Source organism: Pelobates fuscus, chromosome 4 (assembly GCF_036172605.1).
Source record: "Pelobates fuscus isolate aPelFus1 chromosome 4, aPelFus1.pri, whole genome shotgun sequence".
Taxonomy (NCBI): Eukaryota; Metazoa; Chordata; class Amphibia; order Anura; family Pelobatidae; genus Pelobates; species Pelobates fuscus.
The window spans coordinates 270,892,615-270,917,989 of NC_086320.1; the positions used below are offsets into that span (position 1 = coordinate 270,892,615).

Here is a 25,375-nt window from a genome sequence, read left to right on the forward strand (position 1 = left end):
CCCATGATGTTTTGTATACCTTTTTTAGAATGACAAATCAACATGGAAGTTGTAGTTTTAGAATATCTTGGGCTCTCCCTCTGGGCACCGCTGCTTTAATGACTCGCATTGTCATGCAGCAATAATGTCCTAGACATACATGGCTTGTTTGATTCTTCTTAACTATGTAATTTTACTCCTCAAACTTCCTGGCTGCCTCTGGCCAAAATTTCCTGGCATGTTATGTTCTATTATAATTATGTGGAGTTTGATTCCCTAATAATGTGTGATATCACACTATATATGACTATTAACACAAGACTTGACAAAGTTGGCCTGGATCTAAGAAGACCTTTAATGTAACCGTTTTTGCAAGATGTATGGATTCAGTATTGAAAGCACCTACCAATAACACACTTTACATTCAGTACCCATACACACTGGCATGGGGTAATAGCTGCTGCAAAAGAACAGTGTTTCGTGTTATACATCTTTGTGCTGATGTTTAAGCATTACATTAATTTGTTCACAATGATATTTATGGCTTTGCTGCTTTCTACTGAAGTCCTAGTGGCATCATGATTTATTAATTGAAAACTGTATTTGAAAACCATGAAGTGCAGCTCATTCAATATATATTTTTCAAGAATGGGGGAAAAAAACAAGTACTTATACAAACCCGTTAAACTCTCCACTTTTTATCTAAAAAATGTCTGCTTGGAAATTTGTCCCTTTACATTACCCTTAATAGTACAACACTGGCTTACTCTTTTGTTTTGTCTCTGCCATGCCTGTTTTTAATCTTTTTTTTTTTTTTTTTTTTTTTTTTATTTAGTGTTCTGTGGCAAGTGATTTTGATTTCCCAAAGCAAGTTATCCCCCTAAAAACACTCAACGCTGTAGCCTCTGTGCCAATCATGTATTCGTGGTCTCCTCTGCAGCAGAATTTTATGGTAAGTTACTTCTTAGCAGCTTTAAAGATTTTACAGTGTTTTTTTGATCTTGACAAAAAGGGGGACTCCGGCAACTCGTACATTCCTTGTTAAAAGAATGGCAGCTGGAGCCAGAAAATGAGGGGTGCCTAATTCCCAATCCGTTGAGCACAATGTGGTTAAAAAAATCATGCTAATAGTGCTTCATCAACCCAGTGGTTTACTGGGGTAAACGATCACTGTCCATTTAAAAGGCGAGCCAGCAGTAGCCTAAAGAGACACTTCACACACTTTAGCAACCTCCTCAGTTTGGATTCACCATTATACAAGGAGCTTCTCTGTCTCTTTTTGCCTTTTTTCAGTTACTTATAACTAGCAATTTGGAATGAAATTGCTGCAGCTTATAAACCCAACCAACACCCTTAAATATATGGTGGGGGATTGGGACAGGTAGAAGCACTTGCATGGCTTATAAGTCCCCACTCTCTCTGGAAGGCCTTCTCAACGATTTTGCTATAATTTGCACGCATTTAGCACGTGGGGGTAAATAAATATTACCATGTACTCTGTGTGAAATAACATTCCATGATGCTCTGTTAAGTGTGTTCAGATTAAATGTGATTTGCATTGCTGGTTTTATCTGCACCGCGAGTGTGCTTGAGTTCATGTCCGCTTTTGTGACTGTTCTGGAGATGAAGTTCTCTACCTATTCCTTTTATATTTTTTTAGGTGGAAGATGAGACTGTGCTACATAACATTCCTTATATGGGAGATGAAGTGTTAGACCAGGATGGGACCTTTATTGAAGAACTCATTAAAAATTATGATGGAAAAGTGCATGGAGACAGAGGTGAGAACTATGTAATTTCAGAACCCTTTAACAGCTTAGTTTAGATACTGAGGGATATACGTACAGGCAGTCTTTGATTTTTGCCAGGGAGTTTTACTTCACTTACTTCACTAGCAGTTTCACTACAGTTAAAATTCCATTGCCGTGGCATTATATCACCAATGCTCTATCCGCACAACTAATTTTTATTTACCTGTCATCTGTGTCCTAAATGTACTACTCCCGTATGTACTCTCATTCACAAACACAATGTCTTGGAGGGAACTGTTGTAGTCCAGAGGTGTTTTTTTTTTTTTTTTTTGTTTTTTCCTGCCGCTAACTAGTGTAACAGAGTGACTTGAAAAAATGTTAATTGACACCATGCTTGAAATATGTCTTCTGTTAATAATGCTGTTTCACACGTGCTTAATGTTTAGGTGTGATTCACTTTATTGATTCATATTGTCTTTCTGAAGTATTACACCACGATATTGGGATCAATGTGTGCGCATATGTTTTGGGTCCTCTGTGATTGCATTCTTTGTATTTCTAGAATGTGGTTTTATCAATGATGAGATATTTGTGGAGCTAGTGAATGCACTGAGCCAGTATAGTGATTATGAAGATGACGATGATGGAGACGACACTCAAGACTATGAAAAAGATGACAAATCTAAAGAGAATGATGATGACGATGAGCGCATAGATGGTAAATTTGTACTACTTTTTTTTCTGGATTTAGTATTTCTTATTGATTCTCGGGCTTTCCATTCCATTCAAGGCTAACCATTCTCAATGCCATTTACAGACAAAGTGACTAGTCTACCCAAGAAGTTTCCATCTGATAAGATTTTTGAAGCAATATCCTCAATGTTTCCAGACAAAGGCACATCTGAAGAACTAAAAGAGAAGTAAGATATTGAACAATTAGTAACTGTCACTCGTGAATCCTTTGTAAAATATAGAATCGATGTATATCAAACACTGAACACAAACTGGATTCACTCTGAGCAGATCCAGTAGATGGCATAAGTTCACCTGGATTTTACAGACCGACCTAATGAAATCTTTATATTTGGCAACTATGGACTATTTCTCTATCTAAATGGTGCTAGTGATGTTTTTTTTGTTTTGTTTTTTGGGGGGTTTTTTTGCAATGTATTGGCTTATAAATTACAGATTAGAAATGGACACAATCTGCTTTCAGGTTTGACTCAAACATTCTGTCTTAATTGGTTGAACTGAATATTCAGGTTAAAAGTGGCCACTTCTGTTGAGTATTTGGTTCCAGGTTTCAGCTGTTGCTTCTGGACAGACTGAAATCTGAACTACATTCAGTCTAATTTTGGAAGCTGTGATGCAAACTCTGGACATTGATAAATCCTTATAACTATGTCCAAATTTCCTCTGATGGTTCTAGATTCATTTTAATAATTGGGCCAGGGCATTTAGGCTTTAATCTGAATGGGAGAATGGTGATAAGTGTATGGTGTTTCATGCATGCAGCTTACTTCTTATATAACTCTGCGTTTTTTATTTCCATGTCAGCTGTTCTAAAATACCTGAAATCTGGTTCATGTTGATTGAAGAACTGATAGGAGAATTTTCATTCGCTTCCGTTAATCGCCTACAGTTTTGCTTTGTTTTTTGTTTTTTCTTCTTTTTTTATTTCATATGTCGTTTCTATTTCTGAATTGGAAAACTAAAAGCTTGTTCTTGTTTCCTGAAATGATCACATAGAATCTGCTCTGACACTTCTGTTTATTTTTTCCCCTTCCCTTTGTTTTGGATGTACTTGCTTTAGTTTCCTTAAAGGGTTACTCCAACCCTTTGTCAGATTCAGTTTTGAGGGTTACAGTGCTTTATTGGGCATTGCCAAAAGGTCCCCCAACACACACCCAAAATAAAAGATTTTAATCTTACCTGTTACTCCCTCTTCCATCTGATGTCAGCAGAGGCCTTACACATGCCATGCACAGGCCTGTCATAGAGAAGCGTGACTGGACTTTTTTGCTGACTCTAAGCACTTGCGTGCAATCTGAGTTAGGGAGATGAAAGAATCTTTGATTTAAAAACATAGAGGGATGTGCACAAAGTGAGCGAGGGAAATGCACTCTTCCACCTGCATGTGCTCTTTCTGAAAAGAAGAAGATTACATCTGTCTCATGCATGCTTATGACCGATGTTAAATCTGCACAGAATTGACAGACACCCTGGAACAGAGTTCCTGGCTGCCAAAATCACATGTGCTGGGGGTGTAACTCAAATCATTGAAATGATGGTGCTTGGAGTAACCCTTTAAGTTTCTATTTGGCATTAGTATGGCGTTAATCTAAATATGCCCTCCTTAATTTAGATACAAAGAACTAACAGAGCAACAGCTTCCTGGAGCATTGCCACCTGAGTGCACACCAAACATAGATGGACCGAATGCAAAATCTGTACAGCGAGAACAAAGTCTTCACTCATTCCATACCCTTTTCTGTAGACGATGTTTCAAGTATGACTGCTTTTTGCATCGTAAGTACACCTCCTATTTCTAGTCTTTACATAATTGTACTCTAGTGTAACACTCCCTCTAGAATCTTGTTTAACGACTCTTCTTACCCTAGCACTGTGCTATAAATTCCAGCTATGGTACTGAAATTATGGCCCAGTTGGATAAAAGCAGAGTAGGGAATATTGACTAACCTAAAGTTGCATGTCATCGTTATATGCCAATTCTGTTCTAAAGTTTCACAGATCTAATAACTTGTTTCTTACTAGGGAGACCTAATGTGTTGCTTTTTATAGAGCCATATTACGTAGTGTAAACTAACAATTGACTTTTTTTCTTTCTTTCAAAACAGGTATAGAATATAATCTCACTCTGTGTGCACCAGTTAAAAACAAATATAACAGAAATTTACATCAGCATTTGGCTGCACACAATTCTTCTTTTACATAATATTTCACATAGAATTTTAAAAGAATTTTAAAAACAAATTGAGTTTAGCACATGCACACATACCACCACATCAGAATAGGCATGTGTAAGGGATGTGCCCAAGGCACACCCTGATTCGGGACCAAATTGTCCTCACTGTCCTTTATATCTCCATGGGTACTTTAGCTTGAGTTTGCTTTGGCGTGTTTCCAGAAAATAAATTGTCTTTGTCTGTATATACATAGTTATCACTAGAGCAAAATGTGTATTTTGTACCAAATTCTAAATTTCTAATTTTAAGTAAAGTTTATTGTTATTTTTAAATCTGTCTGTACACCCAAATGCAATGCTGTACACGCCTATGCATGTAGACGTTCATTTAAGTAATTGCATTTTTAAAGGATGTATCGCCATCTCCTCAAGAAAAGTTTGCTAAAGGATTATTCACTTTATTCACATGTGCACTTTATCATTTTGGAATTCTTTAATTTTTTATTTTTTGTATGTTTGTGCTGCTTGTAGTGAGAGCGTTGAAATTCAGTTTTGTTTGTTTTCTTTTCCTTTTTTTCTTTTTTTTTTCCTTCATTTGGCTATTGCTTGCTAACTGTGTTGCCCCAATTTACACTGTAGAGAATAAGTTGCCTTTTGTGTGGGTGGGCAGTCATCTAAGAATTCCTAAAGAAGCCAATAAGAAAGACTCAAAAGGTTTGTAAGTTGGTTACAAAATGTTTTGATTTGGAGTTAATTGTAAAGCACTGAGCATCACACTCAAATGACGGCACAATTGCTTCTGTTTAATTTTTAAAACAGCATTTCACGCAACTCCAAACACTTACAAAAGAAAAAATAACGAGGCTGCAAATGACGGCAAACCATGTGGACCCAACTGTTATCAGCTTTTGGTATGTGGATTTTATTCCCTCCCCTTTTTCTCTTTTTTTATTAGGAGACCATTCTGTTTTATTTGGTAGGGTAATGAAGGAGATATTATGTAGAATAAGTGTATTAAATTTATCTCCTAGCAGTGTTCATTTTGTCGACTAACCATTTTAGTCTACAAAAATTTGAGATTTAGTCGACTAAAACCATTCAGATGACAAATACAACTAAAACTAAAATGGCATTTTAGTCATAAGATTGTGACTAAAAGTAAATTGAAATCTGCTGCCAAAACGAACACTGCACAAAGGGGCTGTGGAAGGGGCAAAAGAGACAGAACAGGTCTTAAGAGGAGAGACACCGAGAGGGGCTGGGAGGACACAGAGACTCAGAGGGGCTGGGAGGACACAGAGACTCAGAGGGGCTGGGAGGACACAGAGACTCAGAGGGGCTGGGAGGACACAGAGACTCAGAGGGGCTGGGAGGACACAGAGACTCAGAGGGGCTGGGAGGACACAGAGACTCAGAGGGGCTGGGAGGACACAGAGACTCAGAGGGGCTGGGAGGACACAGAGACTCAGAGGGGCTGGGAGGACACAGAGACTCAGAGGGGCTGGGAGGACACAGAGACTCAGAGGGGCTGGGAGGACACAGAGACTCAGAGGGGCTGGGAGGACACAGAGACTCAGAGGGGCTGGGAGGACACAGAGACTCAGAGGGGCTGGGAGGACACAGAGACTCAGAGGGGCTGGGAGGACACAGAGACTCAGAGGGGCTGGGAGGACACAGAGACTCAGAGGGGCTGGGAGGACTCAGAGGGGCTGGGAGGACACAGAGACTCAGAGGGGCTGGGAGGACACAGAGACTCAGAGGGGCTGGGAGGACACAGAGACTCAGAGGGGCTGGGAGGACACAGAGACTCAGAGGGGCTGGGAGGACACAGAGACTCAGAGGGGCTGGGAGGACACAGAGACTCAGAGGGGCTGGGAGGACTCAGAGGGGCTGGGAGGACACAGAGACTCAGAGGGGCTGGAAAATGGGCAAAAGAGACCGAGGCTTTAACTAATCACAATAGATTGTGTTTGTGTGTGTGTGTATATATGTTTATATGTTTTGAAGAAACTGTAGCTGCACTTTTTGTGGTTTACTTAAGAGGTTTTTGTTTTGCACATCAGTGAATCTAATATAACATGGATTTTAAGAAAAAAAAAAATAAGTTCGATCTAGAGTCAATTTGAGTGTTGGTGATATTCCAAATTGTTAAAATCTATTAAACTTATTTTGAAGGTTAAATGCTAACATGTAGAAATCGTCAAAGGGGAAAAACTAAAATTAGAATACATGTCTAGTGATGAATTTGAATGTACATATTTAGATACTGATTATTTTCTATGCAAGACCCCCACGGTTATTGCCAGCCATTCAAAAAACATGTGTAGTGTTAACCTCCTGTTCTACAGATGGCTGCTACAGATACAGGTAGGGTTTTTACTAAAGTGAGAACTGCTTGAAATTCAGATTGGATATCACAATTTATCCCAAAATAAGCTAGGTTAGAAAAATGATCCAGGTCGAGTTTGTTTTCCTGGCACTAGAGTGGTCCTTTTAAATTTTAAATTGCTTTGAATTCCTGGAAATTCTTACTTAAGTAAATAACTCTAATAGTTCTTTAGTGAAGGGAGAATTTCAGGCAATTCAAAGTGAATTTCAAATTTAGGTCAAAGTAGCCTAACTGGAAGCACAGCTGAATGGAATCATTTTTTTCCAGTTCAGCTTTGGCCATAAATTGGAAATTCATTTTGAATTTGTATCACTTTATTTACTAAAACACACTCAGTGTTGATGGTATGAGCTCACACCCCTAGCCTATCTACTTTAAGGTGGCAGAAAGTGTATTCAGTGTAAAACCGCATGCGCTGTATCAATAAAGCTACCCCTGATAAGATTTTTGTAACCATTGGTTGCATGAAATAAACAAATGTTATGATTGTGTGTTTAATGCCACTTATTTTCTAGAATTTTAAATAGAAGTCGAAGTACATACTGCACAAAATATATTTTGAATGTCCATATTCATTGATGCGAAATATTGTCCTATTGCTGCTGTTCTATCCAACAGTTGTATCCATTAGATCACCAGCCATGTGCAACTAATGAAGTTATTTAATCTTATTTAAAAATATATATATATATATATATATATATATATATATATATATATATATATATATATATATATATACGTATATGTATTCTAGAGGTGTTTGTGGCTTTTCAAGGGAGTTTGTTTCATAGGGTTTAAATTTTGCTATAAAATTTCATGAAGTGATTTTGGTTTTGTAGGAAGGGGCAAGAGAGTTTGCTGCAGCTCTAACTGCAGAGAGAATAAAGACCCCACCAAAGCGTCCTGGTGGTCGTAGAAGAGGTCGTCTTCCGAATAACACTAGCAGACCAAGCACACCCACTGTCAATGTGTCAGAATCAAAGGACACAGATAGTGACAGAGAAGCTGGCACTGAAACCGGAGGAGAGAGCAATGATAAGGAAGAGGAGGAGAAGAAGGATGAGACCTCCAGTTCCTCTGGTTAGTAGTAGTTACAATAAAAGGCATGAACTGTTAAAATAATTATCATGTACTCTGAAACTTGCATAGAGTACAGACTCCCACCTGTTTTACAGTGAACACATAACGTTAGACTTTTAAAGTTCACCTTTTTGATTGAATGCAGATTAAACCCTGCTCTACAACAGACCAAACCCCTTCTCAAATTGAAGCACAATGTACGGCTAGGTTTCTCTAGGTTTAAAATGCTGACAAAACTGCTGTCACATTCTGTTAATATTGAATGGAATAGCCTTCCAGCTGAAGTAGTAGAGGTTAACACCGTGAGAGAGTTTAAGCATGCATGGGATAGGCATAAGGCTATCCTAGATATAAAATAAGGCCATCGGCTAATGAAAGTATTTCTAAATAAAATTGGGAAGATTAGGTGAGCTGATTGGTTCTGATCTGCTATCACATTCTATGTTTCTATCCATGTCAGATGGAACAAAACACAAATTCATTAAACTTGTCACTTGACAGAAATATAAATTTATAGGGCTACTATAGGAATAAAAACATTTCTCTGCCATTTAGGCGATAAACCCCCTATGCAGCCCTAGCCACATAGCCACTGGCTTGTGACTCCTACAGCCTGCATGAAAACAAGGTTTCATTTTCAATCAGATGTTAATTTGCTTAGGAAGTTTTTATCTCTTGCTCTGTAAATGTAATTTTAATTACATGCAGGAAGCTCCTGCATGGCCTAGAGGGCTATAACAGAGCAGGCGATAAGAAATTCATAATTAAACAATGTGCAATTAATTAAGTTTAAACATTGGCTCTCACTTTACAGAAAGTGTTTAGGAAGAGTGTGTCACATGCAGTCATTAATTCTCCATCATTAAAGGAACACTCCAGGCACCACAACATCTTCAATGAAATGTAGATTTGGTGCTAGGAGGTCCATGGCACTGGCTCATCTTTAGGGGTTAAACCGTAAGTCTGTGTAACCGCACCAAGCTCCCTGCATCTCAGTCCTTCTCTTTTCTATAAATCTTTAAACCAGAAAGCTTTTGCAGAATCGGCACCGGCGCCGCTGATTGCTTGAGAGCATTCAGCTGATCCTTTCAGCCAATCAGCAGTGCCGCTGCTCAATTCTGCAAGAGGCTTGCAATTTAACCCCTTAAGGACACATGACGGAAATATTCCGTCATGATTCCCTTTTATTCCAGAAATTGTGTCCTTAAGAAGGGGTTAAAGATTGCGTAAACTGAAGGACAGAGAAGCGGGGAGATTGGACGCTGGAACATTGTTACTCAAAATCTTTTTAAACGGCTCTCATACCCCTATAAATGAGCCAGCACCTGGGACCACGACAACTTCATTTTGATGCAGTTATGGTGCCCAAGCTGGGTTTTTAAGCTATAGTTGTCTTGGTGCCTGTAGTGTCCCTGGTAAGTTACATTTACAATTGTGGCCTTTCAGACTCCTGTAAATACGTTGGTACTTGTTTAGAAGCAGAATTCTCATTTTGATCTTCATATTGGTAATTTGTGCTACAAACTTTCTTACTCCACAATAAGTGTTCTGTTGAAAAACATTTCCATTGCTATTCCAGTAATTTGGAACCTAACCACCTTCTTAGAAAGCTCTTGTGCTGAGCAGTATGTGTGCTACAGTTACCCACACCCTTTATGATCAGTATTCCCCTTCCTGCATTTTCCCACTATTTTTCTTTAAAACAATAGGGGTACAGTGTTCTGGTACACGGTGCCACAAGGGAAGTGCCCTTCCAGAATACACAATCAATTTTTTTTTCCCTCATAAAATCAGATTCTTTTATTTCTGCTACAGAGGCAAATTCGAGATGCCACACTCCAATAAAGATGAATCCTAATATTGAGCCGCCTGAGAATGTGGAATGGAGTGGGGCAGAAGCATCTATGTTCAGAGTCTTAATTGGAACTTATTATGACAACTTCTGTGCAATTGCAAGGCTTATTGGCACCAAGACCTGTCGGCAGGTAAGTGTGTTGGCGTTCCCTTTAAAAATGTCTTATGAATGAGCTAACCAGAATCCATTTACAGCATGATAGTCTTCTATGGTCTTGAATGACCGTAAAATGATGTTACCTTTTTTACGTCCAGATAAAACACCATAGGTGATTGTGCATTTACACAAATCTTTTAGCAGATTGACTTGTGTTTCTGAGCAAAATATTGATATGCTCAGAATTTGTATTTCACTTTCAGAAATAAATCTTAATTTTAGCCTTTATTTCACCATAAAAAAAGCATGGACATGTTACACTTTTAGGAAATATGAGCATGGTTCCCTTAAAATAATTGACTGGTTGTCAAGAAAACTGCTCTTGTTGTTGAGATCAATGCACACAATTTTTTTTATTTACGGTTTTGCGTACTTCAACACAGTCTGTGTGTATGTGTTCTGTATGATACACAGCTGAATGATTGCATATTGTATGTGAGAACAAAGCTCTTTAAATGGCCTTGAAGCCTTTGACATTGGCTTTTATTGTGTTACCTTGTTTCCATAATGCCCAGAATTTTATCCTAACTCATCCACTGGAAAAACAAATCCTCCATATTTTCTGCTGCAGGTATATGAGTTCAGAGTAAAGGAATCTAGTATTATTGCACCCGTTCTTGCCGAGGATGTGGACACGCCTCCACGAAAGAAGAAAAGAAAACACAGGTCTGTTTTTTTACCTTTTTATGTTATGTAATATGCATTAATCAAGATGTAACCCTATGATTGTCAGGCATGCAAAGTGAATTTTAAATTTAAAGGGATGCTCAAATTTAAAGGAATCATGTAGGGTCATGATCTCTGTACAAAAACTACTTTATTAAGCTAAAATTGGCATGATGCCTAGATTTTCCCTCTTAAGGTCAAAATGGCTGAAATGGAAAAGCGAGTTATGCGAAGATTTGAAATGCGCTTTCCGAATAATTCTCATTTTGGCAAATAATCCTTTAAATTTAAGACTACAATCTGACAATAGGAAAGTTTAATTTTCAGCTACGGCATTGGGTAGTTTGTTTTAATTGCACTATTTTTACACAATACAAATTACCTTTTTAAAGTAAATGTATAGTTTTAAAAGTATAAAGAAATCTTGTTTTTCCTATACAATGTTTGTCAACTAAAGATTAATACTTTAATGTCTTCATAGGTTATGGGCTGCGCATTGCAGAAAAATCCAGCTGAAAAAAGGTGCGTCTCTCCTGTTTTTGCTTTTCACTTTGCTTTTTTTATGGTTGCTTTGAATTTTGTGCATGTAAGTGATAGTGTACACATGTACGTTTATTTTTAGAACTACAAAGAGAATAGGTTAAATTCTATCCGGAACAAAATGTTCAAGGGGTAGTGTTAATATGGCTCCTATTGCACATGTGGTACCAACCTTTTCATTGTACTGCTGTGAATAGAGATCACACACTGAATTAACATGGAGGGCTTTTTAAAACCAAATATTTGACCAATAGGCAAGTTGTTGTTAAAAGATCACAATACCTTAAAGACAGTTACCTTTGAGTAAATGGGACTGAGCACATCAATAAATTATTTTTTATATATATTATATTTGTTTTTAAAGCTCCTATTATATGTCCAGCTCTGGTTATAAATGTGTATTTTGAGTTAAAGGATTACTATAGTCACCCAGACCACTTCATCTAAATGAGGTAGTCTGGTTGCAGTGGCCCTGTCCTTTTAACCCAGCAATGTAAAACATTGCAGCTTAATCCACCTCTAGTTGCTGTCATACTGACTATTATTTCATATGCTTCCACTGCACTGACTGAATAGAATTTCGGTTTCATGACATGGAAGCCCATAGGAAAGATTTGAATTAAATGCACATAAGGTCCCCATGCTTTTCTATGAGGAGCATTTGATTGGACCATGTTGGAGCAGGCAATACCTCCTTGAAGATGTAACCGTACCAGTGAAAAATGACAAATGAGTCTTGTTGCTGGAAAAAGGCAAGTACACATTTCTCATTTTCTTAATTTTTGTGGAAAATGGTGGATGGGATTTTTAACTAGGGGCGGGAGCACTATAGCATTAGGAATACAGGTCTGTTTGTATTCCTAATTCTCTAGTGTCCCTTTAAAATTGGATACAAAATCAGTGGTGTACGGTTGGAGAGTGATGAACAGGAAGTTGACTAGTCCGATTTGACTTTGAATTATGTTTTCTTCTTTCTGCACATTGTTGAGTTTTTTGTTTTTTTTTCTCATAGCCCATCATCAACATTTTATACATCAAAAGCTAATACTGTACAGATTACCTAATTTTAGTGTGGATTTTGATTATTTCTTAATTTGGAGCTCACACTCCTCTAAACGTTATCCTGCAAGTGCTTATGCAGACTTCAGCAAAAGCTATTAAATGATTATATACTCATAGTGACTCATTATTCCACTAGCCCTTTTTAATATAAAATGTCACATGTTTTGGTAAAGTGCATCCAAATCTCTGCTAAATCAAGAAACCTCCATTGCAAAATTCTATAATTGTCTGAGACTGCAAATTTACAGTGAAATTTGCTGGACATGTTTTGTGCATAATGTCAGTTTTTTTTTTTTTTTTTTTTTTTTTTTTTTAAAGGCTGGCAGAGAAGGTAGATCCTAGCTGTTAGCTGTATTTTAGGGCTTATGATACAAGAAAAAATATTATGGAGTGAACATGTTTATTAGCATTTTTAATCCTTTACTTGAGAGAACTTAAGCAGTACAGTCTTGTCCTATATAATTGTTTTTATGACCCTTTTCCCATATTCTTTAATTTGCGAAATTGTATTCCATTAATAATTGTATTGATGAAATACAATTGGTTTCTCCCACTAATGTCGTAACTGTACATTTTATCTAATGTATATTCCAGTAAGACCTCCATTATTTATTTTATCAGTTCTCTCACCTTTTAAAAACTTTTTTTCTTTTCCTTTTTTTTTCCTTTTTTTTTTTTCTCATTTTCAGATGGCTCCTCCAACCATGTTTACAATTACCAGCCATGCGATCACCCTCGCCAGCCTTGTGACAGCTCTTGTCCTTGTGTCATTGCTCAGAACTTCTGTGAGAAGTTCTGTCAGTGCAGCTCTGAGTGTAAGTGTTATGAATTACAGATTGGCAAGCGTTGATCTAATTGGCAATCCTGTAAAATTAAAGTTTAGAATGTGGGTTAAGTAACACTTAAAAATCATAGCTCCTAAAATACAAAAAAAAAACAGAACAATGCAGAGCTGGACCAATCCTATGAGTAATGTAGTTTGTAAACTTTTCTGCCAACACTTAAACATTTTTGTTTTTCTATTGATGTTTTTATTTATCTCACCCTGACTTTTTGAATTGCATATTATTTTGTCTGTCCATCTACTTGTATGTGTTGATCTAAGCAGATATATTCTACTAAATGTTTTTAAAGGTTGACTGTAAATAGCCTCTGTATATGCATATATCTATATACACTATATGGTTTAAAGTATGTTTACACATGACATGGCCCCAATATGCACTTGTTGGACATCACATTCCAAACCCATGTGCAATAAGATGTAGTTGGACTTCTCCTTGGCCGTGCAACAGGCACAATTCTTCTTGGAAGGCTTTTCACAAGTTTTTGGATTGTATCTGAAAATTTGTGCCCATGCAGCCAGAAGAGCATTTGTGAGGTCAGCCTCTATTGTTAGACAAGAATGTCTGCTTTAGAATCTGCTTTCAAATCATCCCAAAAGTGTTTAGTGGAATTAGTCAGGTCTCTCTCGAGTTCCTCCAGTCCAAACTTGGCAAACCATGTCTTCTTTGACTCTATTTTGTGCACAGGGGCACAGTCATGTGAATGAATGGTAGGGACACCGCCACCCTAAAATTACCATGTGGCCATTTCAGTTATTTGAGGTGTGGTGAAGCTTGTGAAACTGACTGCATCTACTTCCTCATAGGTTTCACAGCCAACAAGCTGGGAAGAAACTTCTGCTTGCTTACTGTCTGCAGATGAATCCTCAAGGTTGCCTTTTTCCCTTAATTAAGATGGGGAGGAATACCTGTAAAGTTCCAGTTTAATTGCCTTTCTTCTGCCACTGTTGCTCCTATTATCACTCTTAACTCAAGGGTTAATACCTACTCCACATTTGGGTTTATAGTTCTTTTTACTTCTGTTTATTTTATTTAAATTTGCCTGACCTGTTTAGAAGGTTTGGGATGACTTTCCAGGTATGTTAAGGATGCGATTGATCTGGATAACGTATACCTTTTGGGGGGGGGGGGGGGGGGGAGCTGATAAAAATGCTAGCTCACCCCTATTTGACAAGGAGACTGCTACCCGCTTAGCTTTGACAATACCACTTCCAAGAGTCTTACTCATGTTCTGCCCAGTCAACCAGACCAAGGGACACTCCAGGCAACCAGACCACTTCTGCTCATTGGAGTGTTCTGGGTGACAACTCCCACTACCCTTAACCCTGCAACTGTAAATATTGCAGTTTTCATAAACTGCAATATTTACATTGCAGGGTTAACTCCTCCTCTAGTGGCTGTCTGCTAGACAGCCACTAGAGGGCACTTCCTGGTTTATATCACAGATTTTCTGTGCTATAGCGTTGCTGGACGTCCTCACGCCATGTGAGGACCTCCATCGTCGCTGAACTCCCCATAGGAAAGCATTGAATGCATCTTTTAATGCTTTCCTATTGGGAGGTCTAATGCGCGTGCGCGGCATTGCCGCGCATTAGGTCTCCGCCGTCTCTCAGTGATGAAACTCTGACTGTTTTGGACACTGACTTGAAGGTAGATTGGGGGGGCAGGGGCTTATCTTTCTTTGGCTGATTGTAAATCACTAAAGAACCTCACAGATTACAACAACAAAAAACTCAGGCGTCTTTCAGTCTTGGGAATGTACTTTGCCCCATTGTCTTTATGTCCAGCCCTTTGACTGCAATGACATTATAATTAAATTTATAGAGGCTGACCATGTACTGTTGCTTTAGTCATGCACGTTGGGTAAGTGTTATAAATTACAGATTGGCAAGCGTCGTCCCACTCCTGGATGAATCTCTTACAACCTAGCCGTTCAGGATTCCCAAGAGTTTACTCATGCATTGCACGAGAGATCATTGCTGGAGTCCTTTTTGGGCAATTAAGCTGATAAAGTTCTGCTCTGCTAACTCTGTTTCATGCTCTGCCTTTTCTTTCAGGGGTGGATTGTATTTAGGTTCTGGGCCTTATTGTGGCCCGTTAAATTTGTCCCCATTTCTATAATCCTGTTTCTGCCAATAGTATGGGAATTCCAAGGATCTATTGCAGACACTACATATGGATCTGTTTGTGCGAGACTCCCTTAAGTTGAGGATTAATCTGTGTCCCAGGGATCTTCTTTCAGGAGATCATCGTGGTTAATTGCCCATATGCTAGCCTGACCGGTTGTGTGCTGTCTGGGAGTTGCAAAGCTCTCTACAGTTTTAGTTACCTTGGGCGGTGAGGTTTCCATTGAATGTCTCCCAGCAAAGTGTCATCCAAAAGATGCCTTATGCCTGCTTTCAGTTGGACAGCATCATGGTGATTGTCTATGGCAACCATCAAGGAAGGGCATCATGTTCTTCTGGGAGATCTCAAAAGAAATCCAGAATTTTATAGCGTTTGGGAGTTTACATTACTGGTACAGATATTTGGAAAGTGAACTGCTTTAGTCACTAGCTGTACCACACAGGGAAATAGATCTTCTCCTTGCTTATTCAGTGGTGGGTTCTCCTTGAGATAGCCCTAATGGCCTATTCTTTGTATTCTCTGCTCCAAAAAAAGAGCTGGACTCCAGGTGGGTCCTTATAGATGCATGAGCTTGGGAACTAGTTTTTCTATTTACTTTGGATTGTAGCCAGTATTTGTCAGGAATATGCCTCACTGCTCCTGATGGCTGCTGAGGACCTAGTATTTGACTCTGGAAATAATTTCCACTGCCAAACTGTGGATGTTTTTCTTCCCTGAAATTGTTAGTCATCCCCACCTTCAGAATCTCTTTGACATGATCTAAGGTTAAGTGCTTGCTCCAGCTTTGCAAGACTGTTACCTGTGAGTACCTTTTTAAAGGGTCATATTTTGTATATTTTGCTGCTCTTTGGTACAACCTGGTTCAGTATCCAGACATTATCGCAGAAACCTATTGAACTTGTGGTATTTTGTGCCTCGTGCTGCAATGCTGCTTTTGAGCCTACTACTTAATTGGATTTGTATTTGTTATCCTGGTAAATAGTGGTTCTTCTGGAACAGTAGGATTTCTTAACTTTTGACTTGTTGGCCCTCGTTTTTTTTTTTGTTTTGTTTTTTCTTCTTAAGGATTGCACAGTCCTAATAACTGCATATTAATTATTTTTTTTCAAAGGTGGTGTTCTTCACTTTATTATTGTTCCTCTTTGTGTTTGCGACCTGTTCGTGTCCATAAGTATTATGTTGAGGCCATTAGACACTTTAGTAATTATTCTACATAGTTTAATTTTACTGGTACCCGTTCAGTGTCAAAAGAATAGATGGATGCTACCACAGACTTGGTTTTTTGGCAGACGTCAAACTTTGGTGTGGGAAAGCTCTGGGTATATTATGAAATTGAGACCAAAATAACTTATTCTCATCCCCTGAATTGTTTTGTTCCCTCATGCTTTCTCTGCTGGGAAACAGATTCTATAAAATAACAAATTCACTCTGCAATAATGTTGTGTGTACTTAAAGTTATGTGTGATAATTTGCTTTGAGTTATTTTACCAATTGACATTAAGCTTTATCTTTTATTTGAAAGACAGGTGTCCATACAGAGAATTACACTTTTGACTTTGTGAAATATAAAAAGCAAAAAATGTTTTAAATTAAATTGTTGATTTCAATACAGTGCGCTCATCTTATTTACAGGCCAAAATAGATTCCCTGGATGTCGCTGTAAAGCACAATGCAACACTAAGCAGTGTCCTTGTTATTTGGCTGTGAGAGAGTGTGATCCAGACTTGTGTCTAACTTGTGGTGCTGCTGATCACTGGGACAGCAAGAACGTATCATGCAAGAACTGCAGCATTCAGCGTGGATCTAAGAAGGTTGGTGATATTTAGACATGCACATGTTTAGTCTTTGTAATAGAACATTAAATTATCAGATATGTGATTTGTATCTGTATTCCCACCTCCAAATGCAATTTATGCAAATAGTTTTTTAAATTTTAAAAATAAAAAGTTAGATGCTTTATGCCCATTGTTATGGAGTGCTTTCTGTTTCAGAAATGTTTATATAACAGTGGAAAATAATTTGCCATTAATTTTCTAATGGGGGAAAAAAACATGTTACAATTACAGTGATTGTGTGCCCCCATCTTAATAACTTTTGATCTCACAGGCTGATTTCATCAAAATTTGGCAAATGGGCAGAATGCTAGGTAAGGCCTGTCAAGTTTTTGATAATAGATGCACGTGAATGTGCGGTATGGCTGCCTTGCCACTAAGAATGGTGCAGAAGCGTGAGCCAGGCCATTTCCAACTACATTCTTTCTACAACAATCATGAGACATGCAACCATGTGAGAAAAGGCCTCATTAATTTGTTACTCTTCACTTTTATTTTGTCGTTCAGAAAAGGGCGGTTAATCCCATTGAATGCCTGCCTTTGGAGAAGTACAGTTTTTGTGATTGGTTTTATTTTATTTTTGCGGCTTATGCGTATCATGCTCACAAGTTCAAACATTTGTCTTTTCCGATTTGGCCAATCTTCCATTTTTAAACAGGGTGGATTCTGTAAAGTGCAGTACCATGGAAAAATTCTACTGACCTCAGTGAGAGGACATATGGATTTTTAATATCTTAGGTTTTTCAGTTATAGCATTTATTCTTGGCATTGCACTTTAAGAAATCTACCCATTCTTCTTTCAAAAACTGACTACAAATTCTGTTTTTAACTTTCATAGCATTTACTACTGGCTCCTTCAGATGTTGCTGGCTGGGGGATCTTCATCAAAGACCCTGTGCAGAAGAATGAGTTTATCTCAGAATACTGTGGAGAGGTAAGGTGCAAAAGTTACAATTAGTCCATTAGTAAAAATTTGTGTAACTTTTGCTTGATGCATACAATTTTGACAAATGTTATTCCTTTCTGTAGCTCCCCATTCAGTAAACGGATTATGAAAAATACCTATGTGTTTCTCAAGCCATTTTGTAAATGGGGAGGTACTGATTGGCTTAGAGCCAATATTGTAAGTGGTGGAATGATGGGGCAGAGCAATTGAGCACTAAATACTAGAATTTAAAGGGACACTATAGTCACCAGAACAATTACACTGACGGCCACTGGATGAACTTCCTGCTGCAGTAACTGAGTGAAAGTCTGTCATGTGACTGCAGCTTCCATAGGAAAGCATTGATTCAATGTTTTCCTATGGGGAAATTTGATACTCGTGTGGAGCTAACCGCACGTATGCATCAGGTCCCCAGAACTAGGAGCAATAGATTGGACCAACTCTGTATAAAGCAATGCCTTATCTGTGACGCTGAAGGGAGGTAAGATTTAGGAATACAGGTTTGTGCTTGAGTTTTCCTTTTAAAAAAATTAGAATGAATTTTATTGGAAACAATTTATTTTATTTTAACACCCACGTATGTAGTCTATACAGCTCCCAAGCCATAAAGGAAATGTCATGGGGTGACGAATTCAAAGATAACCGATAAACCTCATACTTTTAAGCTTAAAATAAAGGATGTGGCCGTTTCCTTGCATAAAATTAGTTTTTTGGTGCATTCAAAAATAACATAGTGTATAACCAAATTTTATTCTTATAGCACACTATTTCTGCCTGTTTGAGTATTCTCATTTTAGTGGTGTCTCCACCTTGCTAATCAATCTTGTGTCATGCTTAAACGCAGAACCATGTGACCATCTATGCTGTCGTGCAGGTCTTTAACACCTGGTGACTGCATAAACTGTCATGTCAAACAAAGCGTAAAATCACGAGACCTAAATATATGTAAAAGTGTAATGAATGTTTTAAAAAAAATTCTAAACTGTATGTAATGCTAACATTAAAATTGCAAGATTCATCATCTGAATGTAATTAAAAAGATATGAGTAAGAGTTGTACCTGTATTGTCACAAAGCTGATGATTAGGAAACTACAGTTTTGCCTTGTATACCATATTGTTGTCAATACAAAAGCTAAAAGTACTGGAAGTCCAGGTTATGAAATGAATAGTGTATGAATGCTTTTGTTACTGTCGTCACTTTCCTTCACATTATAATGAATGGAGAAGAGGTCTTTTGTAGTGTGATAGACAAAAGCTAAAATGTAGTGATGATTAAAAGACTAATCTCTCCATAGCAATATTTTCAAATTATGTTATGTAATTGTATTTGTTTCATTATAAGAAGAAATAAAAAAAAATAAAAAAGAGGGGAAGGGGGGAGCAGATGATTTTGGTACTCTATTTAACTCTGGATGGAAATGTATTCTCAAAGCATTGATTACCAATATCTGATGTAAAAGAAAAAAAGCTAAAAGTAGAAGACATTTGAAATGCTAAATCTGTATAATTTAAAACTAATTAACATTAAACAGAATTCCCCTCTGAATTATTTCCGTAATTCTATAATCTATATCACTTTCACAGTAGTAATATGCCATATGAATGTCTCGGGCACAGGTGCCCAGTGACCCTCTGTTTGTTTGTGTTAAACCCCTGAAACCTTTTGACAATGAAATAGAGGACACTTTAAGGGGAGGTGATGGCACCATAACCACTACAGAGGATTATTGAGCTGAGAGCGTTTTTATTTTTTATTTTTTTACATATATCAAAAATGAAAACTGAACAGCAAGACAGGGGGAAAAGGTATGAATGGACCTTGGATGCCCAATTGAAACTTGAAGGCATATGTCACCTTTGAGACACTGTGGCAGCTCAGGAAATAAAATTACCCCCATGGTGGCATATAATTTTTAAAAGTAGGCAACGCAGGATATTCTAACGGGAGTTGTTTGAGACGCTTTATAATGGCTGTTAAGTATCTTTTTTTTTTTCTTTTCCCCAATTCAAATCCTAGCTTCCTGTTGATATAATTTTTCTCTCTGAAATTTGTCATACACAAAATAGCCTTTCTAGAGTATCCATTACTTTCTTACTGATGTATCAAGCTGTATTTCGAAAACCCAACAAGCCATCTATATTTTTATGTATTTTAGATCATATCTCAGGATGAAGCAGATCGGAGGGGAAAAGTGTATGACAAATATATGTGCAGCTTCCTCTTCAACTTGAACAATGGTAAGTATCTGGGATACATACATTAATAAAACAGCTATGGCCTTTTAAGTGTTCTCTTAGTCATGCTTTCTACTTACTACTGTGATCATCACAGTATTAAGACATAATTATTTATTTAAAAGCTGAACACCATTCAGGCTGCAGATTAAAGGAACACTGTACTCCACTATAATAACTTCATCTAATTAAAGTTGTTATAGTGCCTACAGTAGACCTTCTAAGTGCCTCCTAAACATTTTATTTTAATTGTTAGACTTTGAAGCCCAGCTTCAAGCCATTCTCCTAGTCACTCTGGACATGCAAGTTAGGACTATTACTTCCCAGCTTTCATACACAAGCATACGTGAGGTCCCGAGTGCATGCTCATTGCCATCATGGCTTGTTATAGAGATTTGTTGCCGGTAATTCTCTGAGAAGAGAATCCTTGATGGATCTCAATGAGCTTCTCCCATGTGTCTGCACTCACCAATGCTCCTCAAGGAGGAACATTGAATTGGATCCTCGTCTTTGAGCTGCCAGGTTAATGTCACGCGATGAGGAGCAGGTAGCATCACTGGAGAAGAACACTTTTTACTTAGGATATTCTTTAGGCCAACCACATCATATGGATGTTGGGTCTGTATAGGGGGTAGAAGATGAAATCCTGTAATATCAGTGAAGTTGGTGTGAGCAAGAATGACTGTATGTAGCTTGTAATTCCAGAAGATTAGGTGTGAATTTCCTACACATTAGTATTGATTCTACAGATAACTTTGATAGGAAAAGGATTTTTAAAAGGGACTCTTAGCACTGTAACCACTAGAGTTCCAGTGTGGTTATCATGGCCCCAGGTGCTGACTCACTATTCATAAACTATGGTTTCACACTTATCTGCTGCCTGCAGTTCAGACCCTCATCGATACCACTAAAGCACAGGTTCATACGTCAGCATTATTAGAATCTATTCAGTTTCTTTGGCTGAAAATCACCGAGTGAGAGTGTGAGATGAAAATTCGCTGCCAATGAATTATTTATTTATTTATTTATTATTGCCATTTATATAGCGCCGTATAATTGATGGGCTATTTTGGGTATCTGCTAGTATACCTATAAAGAAGGACAAAACATAGTGCAAATATTGCTACAAAACTAATTTAAAACTTTCGGTGATTAATATGCACTCACATATTCCAGGTAAATTAAGCGTGTTATGGGTGCCTCCCCTTGGTGGAAATGGGTTTTTTTTTGTCTTTTTTGATTGATTTTCCCTCCTCCAGTGATAGCCAATATGGGATCCAGGTCAGCCAAAGATTCCAAAGAAACAGCAACCAAAACGGAATACTCCAAAGGCAATTTATTCACTTACAAGGATTTTAAGAGGGTGTACAAAAATGAAATAAAATAGTAAAAACAAATATAGATAAAAGGTATTGGTCCAATACCTTTTATCTATATTTGTTTTTACTATTTTATTTAATTTTTGTACACCCTCTTAAAATCCTTGTAAGTGAATAAATTGCCTTTGGAGTATTCCGTTTTGGTTGCTGTTTCTTTGGAATCTTTGGCTGACCTGGATCCCATATTGGCTATCACTGGAGGAGGGAAAATCAATCAAAAAAGACAAAAAAAAAACCATTTCCACCAAGGGGAGGCACCCATAACACGCTTAATTTACCTGGAATATGTGAGTGCATATTAATCACCGAAAGTTTTAAATTAGTTTTGTAGCAATATTTGCACTATGTTTTGTCCTTCTTTATAGGTATACTAGCAGATACCCAAAATAGCCCATCAATTATACAGTTCTGTTATACGGTTATCAGCTGGGAGATAACCCTGGGAAGCAGTGTACCTATCAGCTAAGTTTTTTATTATTATATATTATTATATATTTTTCTTCACGGGTGTCCGTGTGTTTGTTATCCATTTATATAGCGCCAACAGATTCCGTAGCGCTTTACAATATTATGAGAGGGGGATTTAACTATAAATAGGACAATTACAAATAAACTTACAGGAACAATAGGTTGAAGAGGACCCTGCTCAAACGAGCTTACATTCTATAGGAGGTGGGGTGTAAAACACATTAGGACAGGAATTTACAATCAAATAAGGTGGGCTGCCCTTTAGGAGAGGGCAAGAGACAGGTATGTGAGGTAAGGGTTAGTCTTGGAGGCCATAAGCTTTCCTAAAGAGATGGGTTTTAAGGCACTTCTTAAAAGATGCAAGACTAGGGGAGAGTCTGATGGCGGTAGGCAGGCTATTCCATAGGAAGGGAGCCGCCCGCGAGAAGTCCTGCAAGCGCGAGTTGGCTGTACGAGTGCGGACAACGGACAGGAGGTGGTCACGGGCAGAACGGAGAGACCGAGAAGGGACATACCTATGGATCTGTGAGGAGATATAAGAGGGGCTAGAGTTGTTCAGTGCTTTATAGGTGTGAGTTAGTACCTTGAATTGACTCCTATAGCATACAGGAAGCCAATGTAAGGACTGGCAGAGGGGTGAGGTGTGAGAGAAACGACTAGAGAGGAAAATCAATCTAGCAGCAGCATTCATTACGGACTGTAAGGGTGCAGTACGGCTATTGGGGAGACCAATCAGGAGAGGGTTACAATAATCCATGCGGGAAATTACTAGAGCATGGACAAGCTCCTTGGTAGTATCTGGTGCAAGAAAGGGGCGGATGCGGGCTATGTTTTTAAGATGGAATCTACAGGATTTGGCAACATGCTGGATGTGAGGCTCAAAGGTGAGACCAGAGTCAAGTATGACGCCAAGACAGCGCGCTTGCAAGGATGGACTGATGTCCATCTGTCCAATTCTGTCCAAAGTTGCCCAGACAGACGGGTAACTTTTACTTTAGCAATATCTTTAAAGAGGTGCCAAGCAGAGGGCTACTTGTTAACCCAGGTAAGTGTTAAGTCATTCAAAAACAGACTACTGGCACTATACCCTCTACAACGGGCATTCAGGACAAAAGATTTAAAGAGCACTCTAAGCACCATAATCACTACAAAGTGACATCTTACAGCTATTGCCGATCACAATATTTCTATTTGTAAAAGCCAGATTTATTACCAGAAGTGTATTTATTTTATTTTTCTTTCTTCTAGACTTTGTAGTTGATGCAACACGCAAAGGCAACAAAATTCGTTTTGCAAACCATTCTGTGAATCCTAACTGCTATGCAAAAGGTAAGATGATATGTTGATGGTTACTTGGTTTTGGCAGAGCGTACTATGTGTCTATATGCAAATATTGTCATTTCACCATTTATACATCAAATATGCAGGCAGATTGCTAATTGGAATGTTATCACAAAATACTACTTTTGCATGTAGTGGTCTGTATACCTTTTAAATATTGCAAATGAATGAAAATGTGATTATTTTACAATTGAACCATTGTAACCCACATGAGATCCAGCACATGCAGCATCACATATACTAGAAATGTACTGAAATTGTATAATTTCACACAATCTTTAGGCAGTGTGTTCCAATGCTATATTAAGTGGGTTTTTCTTTTCTTTCAGTAATGATGGTTAATGGGGATCACAGAATAGGGATTTTTGCTAAGCGGGCCATTCAGACAGGAGAAGAACTCTTCTTTGATTACAGGTATGTTCATTTGGTTCCTATCATGTTATAGCTTCAATGTTTCATAAAGTGTGGACAGAGTTTCAGTTTATTAAAAAAAAAAAAAAAAATGTTGATCTCAGATTTTCAAAATGCTTCCGGCGCACAAGTTTTCCAACGCATTTGTAATGCACATAGTCTCTACTATTTCCTTACATCACTGAAGCGTGGTTTTAGAGCATTTTTTTTTCTATAGGGACAAATCTTAAATGGACCATAGAAATCCTATACCTTTTTATTTATTGTTTAGTTTTTGGTTGTGTGTGTTCTATAAGTTTTGACCGTTCGATAAAAAGCAATTTTCATTGTGTATTTTTTTTTTTTCTCCCCACAGATACAGCCAGGCTGATGCTCTGAAATATGTCGGAATTGAGAGAGAAATGGAAATCCCCTGATTCCAGCTACCTCCTCTATATAAAACCATGCCTTATCTACTTCAGGAATTTCTAATACTGATGACTGAATTTTTAGATACAAAGAAAAAAAAATGCAAGTTGAAGTTCTGAATATACCAAGTACTGTAAAAGTAATTTATAGTCATGATAAAAACAGTTATTCTTATCTGCCGGTTGCAAAATGTTTTGTACCGATGAATCTTTGGCAATAATGTATTGTGATACATTTCCAACCTCAAATAAAATATACTTGAACTTCTGTATTTTTATTTTATTTTAATTTAATATACAAGTGTGTTCCATACATATATGTTCCGTTATTCTAATGTATGTACTGACACAATTCTTTGTTATATTTAGACTTTGATCATCTTAGCAGAACTCTACAAGCCCACTGTAGTGGTTATAATGCCAGGGTGATTCTGGTGCCCACCAAGAGTAATGTCTCAAATCATTTAAAAACAGGTTAACTGCTTACTTGATTCTGTCAGGCGCCATAGCTCGCTCAGCTGATGTGCATGGCCCTGCTTAACTCAGTGAAGATGTTGGGCTTCTGGTGCAGGAGAACGTGTATGCAGCAAAGGTGCCCAGGGGACCCAGGTAAGTTGTTAAACCATTCATAAGTGGTTTTACAAATTACTCGTGGAGCGTACCAGGTCACTTTGGCACCATCATCACTACAGAAGACTGTATTGGTTGGGTGTTTTGAGTTTTTTCTTTAAATAGAACAATAAATCTTATAGCATAGTGTATAAATATTCAATATTGCAGTTTAAACTGGCAAACATAAAAGAGCACCAAACGAAAAGAAGCCTTGTGGACGTATTTTGCTGCCAAGGCCAACATTGAATATCAGTGGCTTATCTACAAAGCTTAAAATCTGATCAGAAACGGGAGTTTCTTTCAGCATCTGAAAAAGGTCCACTGTAGAGTCAACAAATACACAAATCCTGTCCTAGTTCCAGCT

At 37.9% G+C, this 25,375-nt stretch overlaps 1 protein-coding gene across 1 annotated transcript in view; it reads left to right on the plus strand.

Moving 5' to 3' along the window:
- Positions 1-24,667, plus strand: part of EZH2 (enhancer of zeste 2 polycomb repressive complex 2 subunit) — a 44,769-nt gene extending 20,102 nt beyond the window's left edge. Inside the window, exons 4-21 of the mRNA XM_063452113.1 lie at positions 815-931; positions 1,640-1,760; positions 2,293-2,448; positions 2,548-2,650; positions 4,096-4,259; positions 5,296-5,370; positions 5,476-5,567; positions 7,888-8,128; positions 9,944-10,113; positions 10,711-10,805; positions 11,287-11,327; positions 13,097-13,222; positions 17,012-17,190; positions 18,050-18,145; positions 20,315-20,396; positions 23,489-23,569; positions 23,911-23,995; positions 24,348-24,667. Coding sequence (XP_063308183.1) covers positions 815-931; positions 1,640-1,760; positions 2,293-2,448; positions 2,548-2,650; positions 4,096-4,259; positions 5,296-5,370; positions 5,476-5,567; positions 7,888-8,128; positions 9,944-10,113; positions 10,711-10,805; positions 11,287-11,327; positions 13,097-13,222; positions 17,012-17,190; positions 18,050-18,145; positions 20,315-20,396; positions 23,489-23,569; positions 23,911-23,995; positions 24,348-24,408 — 2,085 coding nt within the window. The 3' untranslated portion in view covers positions 24,409-24,667. The remainder of the gene's footprint in view (positions 1-814; positions 932-1,639; positions 1,761-2,292; positions 2,449-2,547; positions 2,651-4,095; positions 4,260-5,295; positions 5,371-5,475; positions 5,568-7,887; positions 8,129-9,943; positions 10,114-10,710; positions 10,806-11,286; positions 11,328-13,096; positions 13,223-17,011; positions 17,191-18,049; positions 18,146-20,314; positions 20,397-23,488; positions 23,570-23,910; positions 23,996-24,347) is intronic.
- The last annotated feature ends 708 nt before the right edge of the window (positions 24,668-25,375 follow it).